Source organism: Sinohyriopsis cumingii, chromosome 1 (genome assembly GCF_028554795.1).
Source record: "Sinohyriopsis cumingii isolate HCF-2022 chromosome 1, ASM2855479v2, whole genome shotgun sequence".
NCBI classification, from domain to species: Eukaryota; Metazoa; Mollusca; class Bivalvia; order Unionida; family Unionidae; genus Sinohyriopsis; species Sinohyriopsis cumingii.
The window spans coordinates 113,507,071-113,524,569 of NC_142961.1; the positions used below are offsets into that span (position 1 = coordinate 113,507,071).

At 35.4% G+C, this 17,499-nt stretch overlaps 1 protein-coding gene across 1 annotated transcript in view; it reads right to left on the reverse strand.

The window, feature by feature from the left end:
* Positions 1 to 17,499, reverse strand: part of LOC149807651 (phospholipid-transporting ATPase ABCA1-like) — a 185,069-nt gene that overhangs the window by 31,311 nt on the left and 136,259 nt on the right. The window contains exons 37-42 of the mRNA XM_089969144.1: positions 12,155 to 12,305; positions 9,638 to 9,761; positions 4,823 to 4,952; positions 3,585 to 3,708; positions 1,692 to 1,873; positions 953 to 1,094 (exon numbers count right to left, since the gene is read on the reverse strand). Of these exons, the coding sequence (XP_089825270.1) occupies positions 953 to 1,094; positions 1,692 to 1,873; positions 3,585 to 3,708; positions 4,823 to 4,952; positions 9,638 to 9,761; positions 12,155 to 12,305 (853 nt within the window). The remainder of the gene's footprint in view (positions 1 to 952; positions 1,095 to 1,691; positions 1,874 to 3,584; positions 3,709 to 4,822; positions 4,953 to 9,637; positions 9,762 to 12,154; positions 12,306 to 17,499) is intronic.

Below are 17,499 nucleotides of genomic sequence, written 5' to 3' on the forward strand. Positions count from 1 at the left end.
ACATTTCCCACATATGTCACCATCAAGCAATATATTTGTTGATAAGGATGTGAATTGTGACACAATGATACAATGAAACTTTAACATCATGAAATAATCCAACTCTTTAAATTATGACATCATTCAATCTTTACATTATGATGTCATCTAACTCTTTACATTGTCATCATCCAACTCTTTACATTATAACATCATCCAACTCTTTAAATTATGACATCATCCAACACTCTACATTATGTCATCATCCAACACTCTACATTATGTCATCATCCAACACTCTATATTATGACATCATCTAACACTCTACATTATGACATCATCCGCTTTACATTATGACATCATCCAACACTCTACATTATGACATCATCCAACTTTACATTATAACATCATCCAACTCTTTACATTATGACATCATCCAACTCTTTACATTATGACACCATCCAACTCTTTACAATATAATGTCATCCAACTCTTTGCAATATAATGTCATCCAACTCTTTACATTATAATGTCATCCAACTCTTTACATTATAATGTCATCCAACTCTTTACATTATAATGTCATCCAATTCCTTACATTGTCACCATCCAACTCTTTACATTCTGTCATCACCAACTCTTTATACTATGACATCATTCAACCCTTTGCATTAAAACATTATTCAACTTGCCTAATATATTTATACATTTCATGTCAAAATCATTAATAAAGCCTAGTAAAGAATAAAAATAGCATATTTAAATTTTTAAAAATTGTTTTCTTTTGTGTAATTTCAAGAGAAATGGTAACTGATTCTGATTATAATTTATAGTATTAAAGCAAACTTTTTTGTGTTTGTTATATTTTAGTTGGGCTTGTTTTGTTGTACAAGTGTCAGTCACATGCCAAAACAACTCGTCCACCATTACATACACAATAACCTATATGCACAGTTATACTGCATGTACATGCCTGTTTCACATCTTTCTCTGGAATACCCCTCAATCTGGCATAGAACCTCAGATGTTCCACTCCAGTTATCAGTGGGTCAAGGGCATCAAACTGGGGGCAGTAACCAAGGTTCTTCCTGACCTTTACCATGTCTTTCAAGATACTGAAAGTAAAGAGAATGATTAGTGAATACATTGTGAATATGATATTAAAGAATAATAAGAATACAACAAGGCAATTACTTGAAAGACCATTGGTTGAAGAGACCTTATTAAAAGGTCCTATGTTCATGAAACTTCCTAGCTTCATTGCCAATTAAAACTCAAATAAGGCTTCTTTGGTTAGAACAGAATTTGCACAACTTACATGAAACAAATTACATAAATTGAACAACATTCTGATTCAAAAAGATTTAAGCATTGAAGTTATAGTACATAAATGCATTCTCTTATTCTTATGATTTCATAACTGAATGTACACTCAAGCTGAGTTTTGTGGATACTGGTCCAAATTCATACAAATCAATCTTGTTATATAATATGATAACCTCTGTCAAGAGACCAATTGTCTTGAGAGACTAATATTTGTCCAAAAGATGGTCTCTTACTGTATCTTTAAAATCAATCTCCATTTCACCTACAAATGTCCAACTCATAAGCATTGTGTGAGTACTATGTGATCATCAAAACCAACAGACAGGACTGGTAACAGTGTGTGATGCAAATAATGTCAGGATCAACTGATCACACAAAACTCTAACCTGTATCCCTCAACATAAGCATTGCCTTTGGTGGCACTGACATCCCCTGTAAGCATTTTGAAGGTGGTGGTCTTTCCAGCCCCATTGACCCCTAGAAGTCCAAAACATTGACCCTTAGGTATTCCCACACATAGCCTGTCAACTGCCAAGCCGTTTTTTGACTTCCCTCTCATATGGTAGACCTAAAAAATATTTATGGATAGAAATGACCATCCTAAGTTTTATAGAAAAAACATTCACTAATACTAATCATGCCTCCCCCTGCCAGGTGGAGACATACTAGTTCTGTGCTGTCTCTTCATTTGTTCTTTTATCTCTCCATTGCTAGCTATGCAATCAGAATGTCTAAAGAACTATTAAATTTAACTACAACAAATAGGATAAATGGGTTCTCTGAGAGAATCTCAAGATCTGACAAGATTTTGCTAATAATGACTGAATTTTTTAGGTGATATGACAATATTTTGTACTTAGAAGTCAACGTTTGAGCACAATATCACCAAAATGAAAGGACCAAATCTAACTTAATTTTAACATGCAAATGACAAAAAAGATTTCCAAGACCTTTATGGCTTTCACTGACCATGACCCAATTTCATGGTCATGGACCAACTTCTTAAGGTCACATGTTGCCATTTCAAGTCTAGAAGTGGACATAAGGTTGTGAGCAAACACATTAAATGTGACTTTAAAATTTTATGAACTGCTTTTGTTACACTTTTAACATAAATCCTTTTATTTCAATATTTAAGGTTTACCATTCCTATCACTTTCACATGATGACATTATTTTTTTCATAGCAATGAAAAGTGGTTGGGGGAGACATCAGTTTCTGCTTTCATGAACATATTTCCTTTAAGTATTCAAACACAATCAGATTGCTTGTTACATTTAGTATGTAGACATTGGAAATAATCCCCACTGCCTCTAAAAACAACAAAAGTTGTGTCAGTATTTCTATTTTAAACCATTCACAAACAAGTTTTTTATTTTGAGTCAAGACATGTGGACATCATGACAGCTGCCATACTGAGTACCTAATATGTATAATGAACTATTCATTGGTCAATTAATTTATCAAGCAAAGGGAAGTAACTCTTCATTAGTATATTGATTTATCTAGCAAATGGTAGTAATTCTTCATTAGTCAATTGATTTATCTAGCTAAGGGTAGTAATTCTTCATTAGTCAGTTGATTTATCTAGCTAAGGGTAATAACTCTTCATTAGTCAGTTGATTTATCTAGCTAGGGTAAACTCTTCATTGGTCAATTGATTTATCTAGCTAAGGGTAGTAACTCTTCATTAGTCAGTTGATTTATCTAGCTAAGGGTAGTAACTCTTCATCAGTCAGTTGATTTATCTAGCTAAGGGTAGTAACTCTTGATTATTCAGTTTATTTATCTAGCTAAGGGTAGTAACTCTTCATTAGTCAGTTGATTTATCTAGCTAAGTGTAACACTTCATTAGTCAGTTGATTCATCTAGCTAAGGGTAGTAACTCTTCATTGGTCAATTGATTTATCTAGCTAAGGGTAGTAACTCTTGATTAGTCAGTTGATTTATCTAGCTAAGGGTAGTAACTCTTCATTAGGCAGTTGATTTATCTAGCTAAGGGTTGCAAATTTCATTGGACAGATGGCACTTATTCAAAACACTTTCAGTTAACAACATATGCAAAGGGTCAATATAGGATGAAGTGGATTGATGACCCTTGCTTGCAAAATTGCTGATTACATAACAGGTTCAAGAAAGTTATCAACATTTTTATTGCAAATGGTCTGGAGAGATTTTGTTTTGGCTTGCACACCAGCTCCACTGGTCCAGAATGCTAAACTGAACCATATTTAAGCTAGACTGAATTAGGTTCAACAGTATATAAGAATGTCAGTTACCTTGGTAAGGTTTTCTATCCTTAGCACATCATCCTTGGCTCCTCCTGTTAACACTCGCTTTCTCTCTCTGGTCACATCCACATCTTCGTCATCATCAATTGGGAGTTTCTTTGGCTGCTTATCCCTGGAACATCAACAAGATTGTTTGAGGCAAGTTACATAAGTTGTAACTAGATCCATCTCTAACAAGTGCTTATCAGAAATAGAGATTGATTAGGAAGTATTTGTATAACTCTGATCAAAAGAAAGACCAATTTTCAATGTGATCTTTTAACGACTTTTCATTTAAAATGCCTCTTCATTTTGTAGACCAGGTAGAAAATTTATTTTTATGCCAACACAGAAATTTTGATTTACAATTCAAGTTGGAAAGGTAAATTTTCACTTCCTGTCAGGTAACACATCACAGCAAAATTTACCAGGTTTTGTTAATACATTTTTACTTCTATCAATTTTCTGAAGGAGCTGAATTGTATAACACACTTGTAGTGAAAGCCACAAGGATTGTTAAATTATAAAATATGGACGATATTTTTATATTTCCCACTGCCTGCATGTCAACAATGCAGTGGTATAAACCATCTTTCTCTTGTAATGCTGAAAATGCTTTGCATAATAAATTTTCTATTATGTAAAAGACATTTTTTACCAACAAAAATCATACAGGTATTTTATTCTAATTCTTGAAATCCCATTATGCATGCTTTAATATCATTTATTACAAACCCATTTTATCTTAATGGCTGATTAGGATTTTGGCAAAAATGTTCAATGTATATTTCCAAATCACAAAACCAAACAGAAACTACTTTGAAGTTGTCTATTATGCTACTGTGTCAATTTTTTTGTTGTTGCAGTGAATCAACCATTAATAGATCCTTATTTGCCTGAACTTCATACTGCAAAGCTACAAATATCACAAAAGCATAACAGAGGGAGTAGGTAATAAATAAGAAAATCTTTATTCTGAGTTTGGGAAGAACTCAAATGATATAGCTTATGAATATCCTTAAGCCATATAAAACTTGTTCTTTCCTCTATATCTGAATAAAACACATATATAGTTTTGTGTATACACTGCAGTCTCAAAGTATGCATTTGAAATTGCATGAGGCAAGGTCCATACAGAGTTGTCTTCCTGCATAATGGTGATAAAATGCACTTATTTATATTTCCCTAGCATTACTTAAGATATCATTTGAGGTTGTTAGAACTATATAATAAGAAGTGTTCCATACTTTCTTCTGATGAAGAAGCTGTACTCAATGAGGAGGTTGACAGCAAAGAAGAGAATTCCCAACATAAACAAGCTCAACAGGTTCCTGCCCACCTGGTCCCACTTGAAAGGGTTTACGAAACGGTCTTCACCTACAGGTATCAACAAATAAAATTTTCACAATAAATTGTCAATTAACTGTACTTTGTAAACTGGAACAGTACACTTTTGTATCTGTGTAAATGTGTCAAAGAACTGCCTCTCTGCTCAAAGCAAATAAATCTCTCTACCTATGCCACTCTACTCAAAGTAAATAAATCTCTCTGCCCATGCCTCTGTACTCAAAGTAAATAAAACCTCTATACCCATGCATCCCTACTCAAAGTAAATAAAACCTCTCTACCCATGCCTCTGTACTCAAAGCAAATAAATCTCTCTACCTATGCCACTCTACTCAAAGTAAATAAATCTCTCTACCCATGCCACTCTACTCAAAGTAAATAAAATCTCTCTACCCATGCCACTCTACTCAAAGTAAATAAAACCTCTCTACCCATGCCTCTATACTCAATGTAAATAAATGCCTCTATACTCAAAGTAAATAAAACCCCTCTACCCATGCCTCTGTACTCAAAGTAAATAAATCTCTCTACCTATGCCACTCTACTCAAAGTAAATAAATCTCTCCACCCATGCCACTCTACTCAAAGTAAATAAAATCTCTCAACCCATGCCACTCTACTCAAAGTAAATAAAACCTCTCTACCCATGCCTCTATACTCAATGTAAATAAAATCTCTCTACACATGCTCTCTACTCAAAGAAATAAATCTCTCTACCCATGCATCTATACTCAAATTAAATAAAACCTCTATACCCATGCCACTCTACTCAAAGTATATCCATGCCACTCTACTCAAAGTATATCCATGCCACTCTACTCAAAGTAAATAAATCTCTCTACCCATGTATATCTTTTTAAATTAAATAAATGTCACTACCCATGCCACTCTACTCAAAGCAAATAAATCTCTCTACCTATGCCACTCTATTCAAAGTAAATAAATCTCTCTACCCATGCATATCTTTTTAAATTAAATAAATGTCTCTACCCATGCCACTCTACTCAAAGCAAATAAATCTCTCTACCTATGCCACTCTATTCAAAGTAAATAAATCTCTCTACCCATGCCATTCTACTCAAAGTAAATAAATCTCTCTACCCATGCCACTCTACTCAAAGTAAATAAAACCTCTATACCCATGCATCCCTACTCAAAGTAATTAAAGTTCTCTACCCATGCCTCTATACTCAATGTAAATAAAATCTCTCTACACATGCTCTCTACTCAAAGAAATAAATCTCTCTACCCATGCATCTACATTCAAATTAAATAAAACCTCTCTACCCATGCCACTCTTCACAAAGGAAATAAATCTCTCTACCCATGCTTCTCTACTCAAAGAAAAAAATAACTATCTACCCATGCTTCTCTACTCAAAGTAAATAAATCTCTCTACCCATGCCACTCTACTCAAAGTATATCCATGCTTACTCAAAATAAATAAATCTCTCTACCCATGCCACTCTACTCAAAGTATATCCATGCCACTCTACTCAAAATAAATAAATCTCTCTACCCATGCCACTCTACTCAAAGTATATCCATGCCACTCTACTCAAAATAAATAAATCTCTCTACCCATGCCACTCTACTCAAAGTATATCCATGCCACTCTACTCAAAATAAATAAATCTCTCTACCCATGCCACTCTACTCAAAATAAATAAATCTCTCTACCCATCCCATTCTACTCAAAGTATATCCATGCCACTCTACTCAAAATAAATAAATCTCTCTACCCATGCCACTCTACTCAAAGTATATCCAAGCCACTCTACTCAAAATAAATAAATCTCTCTACCCATGCCACTCTACTCAAAGTATATCCATGCCACTCTACTCAAAATAAATAAATCTCTCTACCCATCCCATTCTACTCAAAGTATATCCATGCCACTCTACTCAAAATAAATAAATCTCTCTACCCATGCCATTCTACTCAAAGTATATCCATGCCACTCTACTCAAAATAAATAAATCTCTCTACCCATCCCATTCTACTCAAAGTATATCCATGCCACTCTACTCAAAATAAATAAATCTCTCTACCCATGCCATTCTACTCAAAGTATATCCATGCCACTCTACTCAAAATAAATAAATCTCTCTACCCATGCCACTCTACTCAAAGTATATCCATGCCACTCTATTCAAAGTAAATAAATCTCTCTACCCATGCCACTCTACTCAAAGTATATCCATGCCACTCTACTCAAAGTAAATAAATCTCTCTACCCATGCCACTCTATTCAAAATAAATAAATCTCTCTACCCATGCCACTCTATTCAAAATAAATAAATCTCTCTACCCATGCCACTCTATTCAAATTAAATAAATATCACTACCAATGCTTCTCTACTCAATGTAAATAAAAACTATCTACCCAAGCTTCTCTCCTCAAAGTAAATAAATCTCTCTACCCATGCCACTCTACTCAAAGTAAATAAACCTCTTTACCCATGCCACTCTACTCAAAGTAAATAAACCTCTCTACCTATGCATCTTTACTTAAGGTAAATAAATCTCTCTATCCAAGACTCTATACTCAAAGATAATAAAACCTCCTACCAATGCCTATCCATCTAGGCAAACTCCATGTAGGTAAATAAACCACTACCTATGCCTATCCATCCAAGTTAAAAAATAATTACCCATCCTTTCCAATTAGGTAAATAAACCTCCCTACCCATGCCTATCCATCCAGGTAAGAAAAAAAATCTCTCTACCTTTGCCTAACCACAAAGGTAAATAAACCTCTCTACCCATGCCTATCTAACTAGGTAAATAAACCTCTCTACCTATACCTATCCACTAAATATTTAAACCTCCCTACCAATGTCTATCTACTTACATAAATAAACCTCTCTACACATGCCTATCCACTTAGGTAAGGAAACCTCTCTTGACGACTTGAATAAAATGAGAACTAAATCATGATATTATTAATTTATCCAGTAGAAAATTTAATTTTTAAATGTTAATGGTTGTTTAATAGTCCTATTTTTAGGCATTAGAAAGAGCATGGATGACTCTGAAAATTATTAACCAATATGTCTTTATTGCCTTGAATTTAGTCAAAGTACAAGGTATTGAACTAAACTCACTGTGTTGGAACCATTATTCTCGTGTCAGACATTTCATGATCTTCACCATTAGAACCAAAATATATGTTTTTTCCCAAATTTTGGTAAATGAGCTATATATCAGTAACAATGACCTTGACCTCTGACCCAAGAATCAACTGGCCTCTTTATCACCTTTCGGGCAAGCCTTCCATAATCTTTGGTCATGGTACATGGTTTTGAACCAAGGTAATATGCAGTAACCATTTTATTGTTTCAGTCACAATGACCTTGATCTTTGATCATATGACCCCAAAATCAACAAGCTTTTTTCTTAACCAAAGAGTAAGCCATCCACAAACTTCAGTCGATGTATGTGGTCAAGAACTTAATATTCAGTGTAGAAACCATTTTTTATTTTTAAGTCATACAGAACATGACCTTTCACAGCTGACTTGAAAAAACAAACAACAGGTGTCACAAGGTTGAAAAAAAAGTTAAAAGACTCCAACTGACTGAAAATAGATTAACAGCATGACTTCATCTGCAATACAGATATGAAGACAAGACTAGTTTTCATGAAAGCAAAAAACAACATCTTCATTCTAACATGGCTGAATGGCAAAATTAATGTGCAAAACAAATGTCTTCCTGCATGCACATACAAATGAAGGAGTTAAAGTTCAGGGACTTTACATGTATTTGTCATTTAGTTGGTGGCTCATACCAACCACTTGAAGAAAAGACAATTTAAATTTGAAGATGTCCTCTTATATGAAATACATGCATCTAATTTATGTGTGGAGTATACATATATCAACTAATGACAATTTACTTTATATTTAGTTTCATGAAAGATCAATTTGTATATAATTGTATGGGTTTCATTGGGGTGGGGGTAATTAAAAAGTCAAAACATTATCATGTGACACTAGCTTCTTCATTATTCAAAATGCAAGTAATCCACAAGTTTATTCAGTCCTGTTAAGTAGGACTAAAATTTCTTTACTGAAACTATGGGCCTTCTTTCAGTCAGTGACTTTAACCTTTGACCCAACCTTTGACTTTCTGACCACAAATCTGACAGGCTTTATTTACCCAAAGTCCAAGCCATCCACAAAGTTTGGTGAAGGTAGATGGTGTCAAAATAAAGTTAGTGGTTGGAAAAAGAAAAGGCAACATACATACAGATACACATCATTATATATTAAACTCTATCTTTTGGTGGGGACCGCTCTGGTGGCCTAGTGGTTAGAGCATTCACATTGGATGCGGGAGGTCGTGGGTTCGAACCCCGGCCAAGTCATACCAAAGACTTACAAAAATGGTACTAACAGCTACCTCGCTTGGCACTCAGCATCAAGAGGTTAGTGTTAGGACTGGTTGGTCTGGTGTCAGGATAATGTGACTGGGTGGGACATCATGTTACATGTCTGTGGCATGATGCCCCAGTGCTAGACATCACCTTAAACTGCCACACTGCAGAAATCTTAATGATATGATTGAAAAATTGTTAAAGCTATGTTAAAAATCCTAATCACACACACACACACACTTTTGGTGGGGAATATACATTTTGCTTTCATACTCTCAAAAATAATAAAGCTATTAATAAAACAAAAGTACACTTAGATACACGTTCAACATACCAAATCTCTTGTAAGCATCTGAGTAGAGCTGGTTTCTGGCCATGTCAATTAAACCACGTCCAAGACAATACTGAGGCAGAAGCAGAAACACTTGACGAAGAATGTCATTGATACTCTTCAGGCTCTGAAAATATGGAGGTCATGCCTATTGTTAGCACACATTTCCTAGTCTTTAGTGGCATATAAGGTTTGCTGTATGCAAATGCTGGTGGAATACAAGGGTAGAGTTTCAACAAGAGGCCCAAGTGCAATTTATGGCAAATGTATGCACAGCATTAACAAAGACTGACTAGTCATATAGTATGAATATAAAAACACATATCACTGTATCCATTCAAGAATAGTAAAAGCAGAAAAATAATTTGTAAACAATCGTAAATTCCTGATGGAAATAAAAAAGAAATCCTGGTGTGACAGCCAGTATGAATATATTGTCTGCAATCCGTGGATGACAATCTGCTATGCTCCTTTAATACATGTGATTGTCTGTGCTGAGATTTCATTTCTCATGAATATGCATAAACCTAATTAACCAATCATTGTTAGAGTGATTCATATTTTCTTGCCATTTTGACCCAACATTACCTTTCACACTGTCTGAATGATCCAATCAAAGTTTCTTTAACAAACTGAGTTGCTTATTGATCAATAAAACACTTTCATTGATGTGCTGGAGATTGTTCTGTTGTGTTGGTGATGGCATAGTAAACATGTTACAAAGTAACACAGCAAATTGTCACCCATCGCTTGCAATGATACAGCCAGTTTTACCACTATCAGAAGCATAATTCATGCATTTGTACCTGGTCACTGATTGGTAACTACAGCTGAGATAATCCACTCTATAAAATCTGTAACTCAATCACATGTACAATACCCGGCTAACCTGTCAAAAGTCACCTACTACAATGTAGAAAAGTTGCTGTCCAGAAAATGTAGCAATAACCCAATTATCCCTTAGTTTGAATGAAACTTAGAAACTTATTTAAAAGAAGCTTTCAAATATTAACAGAGGAATTCTGGAACCTGACAAATCTTTCTATCAAAGAAAGTGACTGGAATGCCTATGTCATTGAAAATTCATGCAGATGGAACACTTGATAGTTTCATTTGTAATCCTTTTGATATAACGTCAATCTGGGTATTAATGAACACAAATAAAAAAGGAATACAATATTAAGACTTATCTGTGAAAGTTATTGCTCCAAACTTAAGTCAACATTGGCAAATAACCACAATTACTATTTTGCATCATCCATTTTTACTATATATCTATCACATCATCATGCATGGGTTAAGCAAATTAGAGGCTAAAGAGGGTGAAATTAGACTCCTCTGTGAATTATGGGACAATTATTTGTTTTGTTTTAAAAACAATTTTTAAACTCTAACATATATAAATTAATGAAATACAAGCCATAAACTAAAATAAGAATGTAAGTGAACAAAGTTCTGTTTATATTTATCAATCTACAGTGATATTATATCTAATATTGCACACACTTTAACAGTTTAACAAAAACTTTCACAAGGCAGCTGATGATGTCAAAACTGCCAGGAAGGTGATTGCTGTGTCTTGCATTCCACTAACATGAATGTAAAAAAAAAATAATAAAAATAAAAATAAAAAATTAGAACATTTAAGTTTCAAGACATGATTAGGTATTCATAAATGATAAGTAGTCCATGATCAGTTGAAGCTGTTGATTATTAAAAACTTTTCAGCACATATCCATGATGTGTGTTACAATGAAATATTGACTAAACAATATTGATAAAAAGGAGAAGAGATCATCAGACAGTTTTTAACATAATTTTGGATAATAATACTATTACTACTAACAATACTAGTTTAAAAAATGAAGGGGAAAAGAATTTATTTTACTTGCTAAAAAACACAAAACTGAAGAGAAATCAACGAAGATTGAAATGTTTTTATGCACATATGTAAATAAACATATTTTAATGGTATATCAGTACAATCATATTTAATTTTGTGATAAGTATGTGGTATTCACCAAAATGCATGTCTACAGAAGTTCATGCTTCCACATATAACAGTATGTGTACAGAGTGCTATAAACCTATGTGGTCATGAGCTTAATGCAAATCTTAACCAAGAATATAAAATATATTTTATATACTAAATATATTTTATATACTAAATATATTTTATATACTAATAACTAATATATCCATTACAAACTCTTGGCTAGGACCCAGGAAGAAAAAGCGATTAAGGTGCAGTGCAGCTGTACATATGAATATGATTGTATATGTACAGATGATGACTCCAATACTGACAAAAGAACAGCAGCTCTCCTCTACTAAAATTTAAATAGAGATATGACCACAGAGATCTTTCCTAAATTCCTGATAGGACTTCCAGGTCAAATCTTTGGCATAAATACCATGATAGGATATGATAAACTGAATCATCTTTACGTTATAAATTCAGAATATAAAAATGTAATTACAACTAAATTTGGATATAATTTAAATAAAGAAGTTTCTTACAGCATCATCATTCTCCAGAAATTCCAGAATGAATGTGGCCAGAGTAGAGGTTGTACCCAGGAAAATGTTGACTGACTTCAGGACTACGAGGGCTGTACTGGGTACAGAAAACACTCGAGAAAATGGATACATCATAGGGATGGATGCCCAGCTGTAAACAAATGCAAATAAATATACAAAATTATCTTTTATATTCAATTACTCAACCAAGGGATTTTCAAGAGTCATTCAGAATGATACTGGCATCCAATCATTAATGAGGATAAAAAGATCAACTAAGAATAAATTATTATAAATAAATCACCCAACTTCATATGTTTAAATTTTTTAATATTTTCTTTGGAACTGTGGTGGAAGGTAGTCTTTCTGAAGGCAGGTGGAGTATAACTCATTTTAATAATGTAATATTTACCTGTGACTATTGCATTGCTTGACTGTCTTGGACAGAAATTATTTTGTCCATATATGAAAATTCCATCCTACTATTAGATGGAATGTTTCAGAAGTCCACATCTGGAAAGAAGACAGATCCAAGTCTCCCCACATCAATGGCCCATACAAGGCACCTGTCTTCCTTCTTAGGGGGTACAGACCACTTATGAAACATCACAGAGGGATGGGAAGAGGGAATCTGGCAATGGTAGCAATATCATTAATACATTATCTGTCATCATTATATAGCTAAATTTGCAAGTGCAGTGGGAGGCTGATAGCCTCAAAAAGGGATATACTCAATCTTACAGTATGAATGTCCACTACAGTAAGCTGGCAGTAGTTTAGGCCACTTTTTGTGCAGCAACTATTGGCCCAAAAGAAAATATGCATTGGCTCTGATGCTGCAAGAGAAGGTCCTTCCTCTGAACTAATGTCCTGGTATGGTCTACCAACAGGTTAAGAAGATGACTGATCAATGATCACTGAGGCCACTGTATGACTGTCAAAATGAAATGAGCAGTGGTGATCCTGACTTTGTGGAGCATGTGTGCAATCATTCTGGATGGTGGGAAGGTATAAGTGAACAGATAATCCCACCTTAGACTAAGGGCACTCACTGTTGAGGCCTTATGATCTGGAATTTGCGAGACAAAAGGAGAGACATGTTGTTCAGTTTCATTGTGAAGTGAAGACCATCAATGCTGTTAAAAACAGTATGAAAAGGGATTGGTGTAGAAACCATTATGTGAGAAATGCCTTGTCTCTTCTGGACAGACTGTCTGCCAGAATATTCTTCTTGCCAGGACTTTGATGAACCCTGAAGGTAATCCCTTCCATGGATGTCAAGGTTCCAACCTCCATAAACAGAAAAGGAGCATGTATGCCTCCTTGTCATCTGAGGTATGATACTATTGATGTGTTGTCAAAGGAGACTATCTCAATATGTCAGGGAATCCTTTCACAGTTTCCATTTTGCCCAAAGGAGAAACTGCAAGAGGTGCATGTGCAGTCTTCCTAGGGGAACCTGGTCCTCTGTATTTTTCAAGGTTAAAAGGATAGATATAAGTAAGCCAGCAACAAAAGCCTGGCATGCAGCACCTCCAAATGCGATATTCTCTTTATTCTGTCAAGATCAATACACTGGTGGGTAAATTCATTTCCACATATAAGAAATCCAGAGATGGAACAAGATCCAATTTTAATGGGTTTGAAATGAGTCCCAACCTGGTACCATGGACCAGCAATGATAAAGATCTTGTCTGAGGAACTCTAAGAGGTTACTGTGGCTCAACCAGTCATCAAAATACTGAGACAGGGATATCACCAGTGACTACTCACAACAATCTAGTAAAGGCTTTTTGGGGGGTGGGTTGAGGGGGTTGGTGGGTGGAGGCAAAATTGAATGTCAGAGCATGAAACTGGAATTCTTCCAGTCCAGAAAAAATTGGAGGCACTTCCTGTGAGGAGGAAAAATTAAAGATGTGAAGGTCTGCATTCTGAGGCTCAACTGAGACTGCCTAGTCACTGGGGCTTATGGTGTTTCTGACTGAAGCTATGGTCTCCATCTTGAATGGTTCCTTATGAAGACATCTGTTCAAGGCATACATTATCAATAATCAGTTGAAACTTTCTGCCCTTTTTGGATACAAGGAAAATCTGGGAGCAGAAAACCATCCTCTCCACTTCTGTTGATAAGTGTTCACCTCTTCCAACAACTGCAATAGATTTGACTGGTGGGAAAGAATGGGGGTCATTGTCAAAGGAGATTTCCAGAACTGAAGCTGGCATCCTTCCTTTGTGACAAAAAGGACTCACCTATCATTCATTACAGCTAACCAAGCCTCTTAAAAAAGAACTAGTTATGTACCCGTAGGAATCTTTGTGAGATGGATGCCCAGCAGGAGAGGAATGGAGTTCCTAAGGTTGTTTTCCAACAACCCCTCTTTAGTGATGGTAAAGGGGCCTATGAACTTCCTTCCTGGGCTTCTCCACTGACCACGTCTAGCTTCAGAGAGGAAAGAAGGAGGTTTAAATGGCTGCATCTCTTATAAGAACTTTGCTGATGGTGCCAAAGGGAAATCTAGAGGCATGCTTTCTGGCTGGTTTCACCACACCATGAGTAGTATTTGAGGGACCAGTGTTGTTGGTCTTTCAGGTCTAGGATGTCATACAATGATAAGACCTCTGAAGAAGGCAGTTGCCTCCAAGGGAATAGCCCTAAGAAGGTTCTTTCTGTACTCCAGCAAGACTTCTGAAGTGTACAGGGCAACATTCCTGTGGAGGTGGAGCTGCTGTGCTGACAAAGCCTATGGACACTGACAAGGCATGTTGTGAGGTTTTGGCACCTGCCACCAGCAGGTGCTATAGCATGACTGGAAAGACATTCCTCCTTCTGAAGACAGAAAGAGGCTGCAAAAACAAATTCCTGTGTGAGAAAATGGTGACAAGCAACCTGGTCTCAACCCATTTTATCCTGTTTACCAATTTCAACTGCAGTGCCTGATTCCTGAGAAGCAATTCTGAATACATTGTGGTAAAACGGAGCATCATACAGCAGCAGCTGCAGAAATTGTGACTACCTTCACCATGTTTACTACAAATGTTGTAACATTGTTATTTCTTTTTTAAAGTATATAAAACTATGTATCTCTGAAAAGGTAATAAAATTTGCAATACAGTAATATGTTTTCTTATCATTTACCAATGTACATGCTTATAACTGTATTCTGAAATATGGCTTGAAAGAAGAAGAAAAAAACAAATTAAAAAACTGACCATGATGTTCAGTGAATCTTTTGTTCATGAAGATAAATGAACTGCTCTCAATAGTATGTGACTAAAATAAAGATAATTTTATTTCTAGTACTTTGGTCCAAATTTGAAGTTTCTAGCCCTGTTAGTTCAAAAGTTATAATAATTTTACTAAAATTGGACAACATGACACCTGGAACAATTTGTTTAATTCACATTCTAGAACATGTACTTCAGCATGCAGTTTCTCATGAAAACTTGTCACAAATTAATCCTAGAAATCTTTCAGTAAGATAAAGATAATTAATCAGTACAATTTTTGTCCAAATTTTGAAGTACACATCATCACTATATCAGTAATAAAAATATTATTTTAATGGTGAATAAAAATGTCCACATCACATTGCAAAAGCTTACTTCAATTTTAAAACTGCCAATTCTACATCAGGTGTTGCTGGAGTAAACCATCACACACTGATTCCTTATTGATTGATGTATCATTAAGGGCTAGACATATAGCCTGCATTTGCAAGTTGATAATGTGGGAGGTAACTTCTTCCCAAGACAATGAGCCCTGAAGAACCATTCCCCTCCAGCAGCAGATGAGTACCCTAACACCAATCTGATACAATCAAAGACTTCTTGATGGAACTGCAGAGTTCAAGGTGCCCTAAATAGAAAGATATAGGCAAGCCAACAACCAGGACTTAGCTTAAAATGCTGACAAAAGAGCCAGAATTCTGTCTATTCTGTCAAGGAGATGTAAACTTGCTCAAGGCTCAGTAACAAAGTCATTTCCCACATGAACAAAATCCTAACAAGGGATTAAATCTGACTTATTTAGGTTCAATATAACCCCTAGCTGTGTCACTGTGGACCATCAGTTGGTGAGATCTTGCAGGAATTACTCTCTGGGAACACTGTGTATCAACTAATCAAAAAGGTAATTGAGGATGGTGATGCTAGAAACATTAAGCTGGCTGTATCTATTTCCATCATCTTGGTAAAAGCTCTAGGGGTAGAGACTAGGTGGAACAGCAGAGCTTGAAACTGGAAACAAATTTCTGCTTCAAGCAAAATGGAGGTATTTCCTATGGGAAGAAATAATGAGGATGTGAGGGTAGGTGTTCTGATGGTTGACAGAGACCATCCTGTCTAGGGGCCCAAAGGCGTAAGGCATTAATGACTGAGGTGGTAGTCACCATCATGCCTGGTTCCTCCCAGAAGAAGATGTTCAAGACAGAAGGATTGATAAACAAAAACTTTCTGCCATTTTTGTGAAGCACTGGCATCCTGGGAATGCAGAAGCAAAAGAAGATTTGGTCGCAATGGTTCCCCCAAAGGTCCTGCCATGCTAGAGAGGATTTTCTTGTCCTCCAAACCCAAAGGCTTTAGACACAGAGAAAGAAGGCTGTAGCCTCATTTACTGCCATACCACACACTGACTACACTGATCTTCATAGTTTCTTGAGTCTTATTCCTAGTCCTTCAGGACTTATAACATTCCTGTCATACACTGGCAATATTTTTCTCTGATGACTACAGGAATAGAAGAAAGAAGATCCCATACCTTCCAGGGATTGATAAGTCTTATTCTAAGTCCCACAGGACTCACACCTTTCCTGTCCCAAAGGGGCACCTTCCATATAAGTATGTCAGCTTTTGGCAAGGTCCTAAACTTCATCAAACCACAAACAGCACAACATACACATAATGAATAAACAATAATAAGGTGGGGTGAATATATCATGGGGCATTCATGTTCATATTACACTGTACTCTGTGGCATTCCTCACTTTTTCCCCCTGAAATGGGACAATTGTGTCGATATTACCCCACACTTTGTGATATACTGCACGTTTTTAGCCTGAAATGGAAGATGCTAAAACAAATGATGATAATTATGATGAATAGAAGTAATTAATTCATCATATTCCATTTCTCAGAGTATTATTTAATTACATAATTCAATATATATTGACAATGAAAAGTGGAAATAAAATTCTGGTTCCCAAAGAGGTAGTCAATATTTACCCTGAAATTCCAAAATAAGATTAACTCATTATATTATTCAATATATCATGACATTATATATTATCATTTATATAAACTATATTGATGATGAAAAGAGGCAATCAAAGTCTAGATGCAAAAAGGGG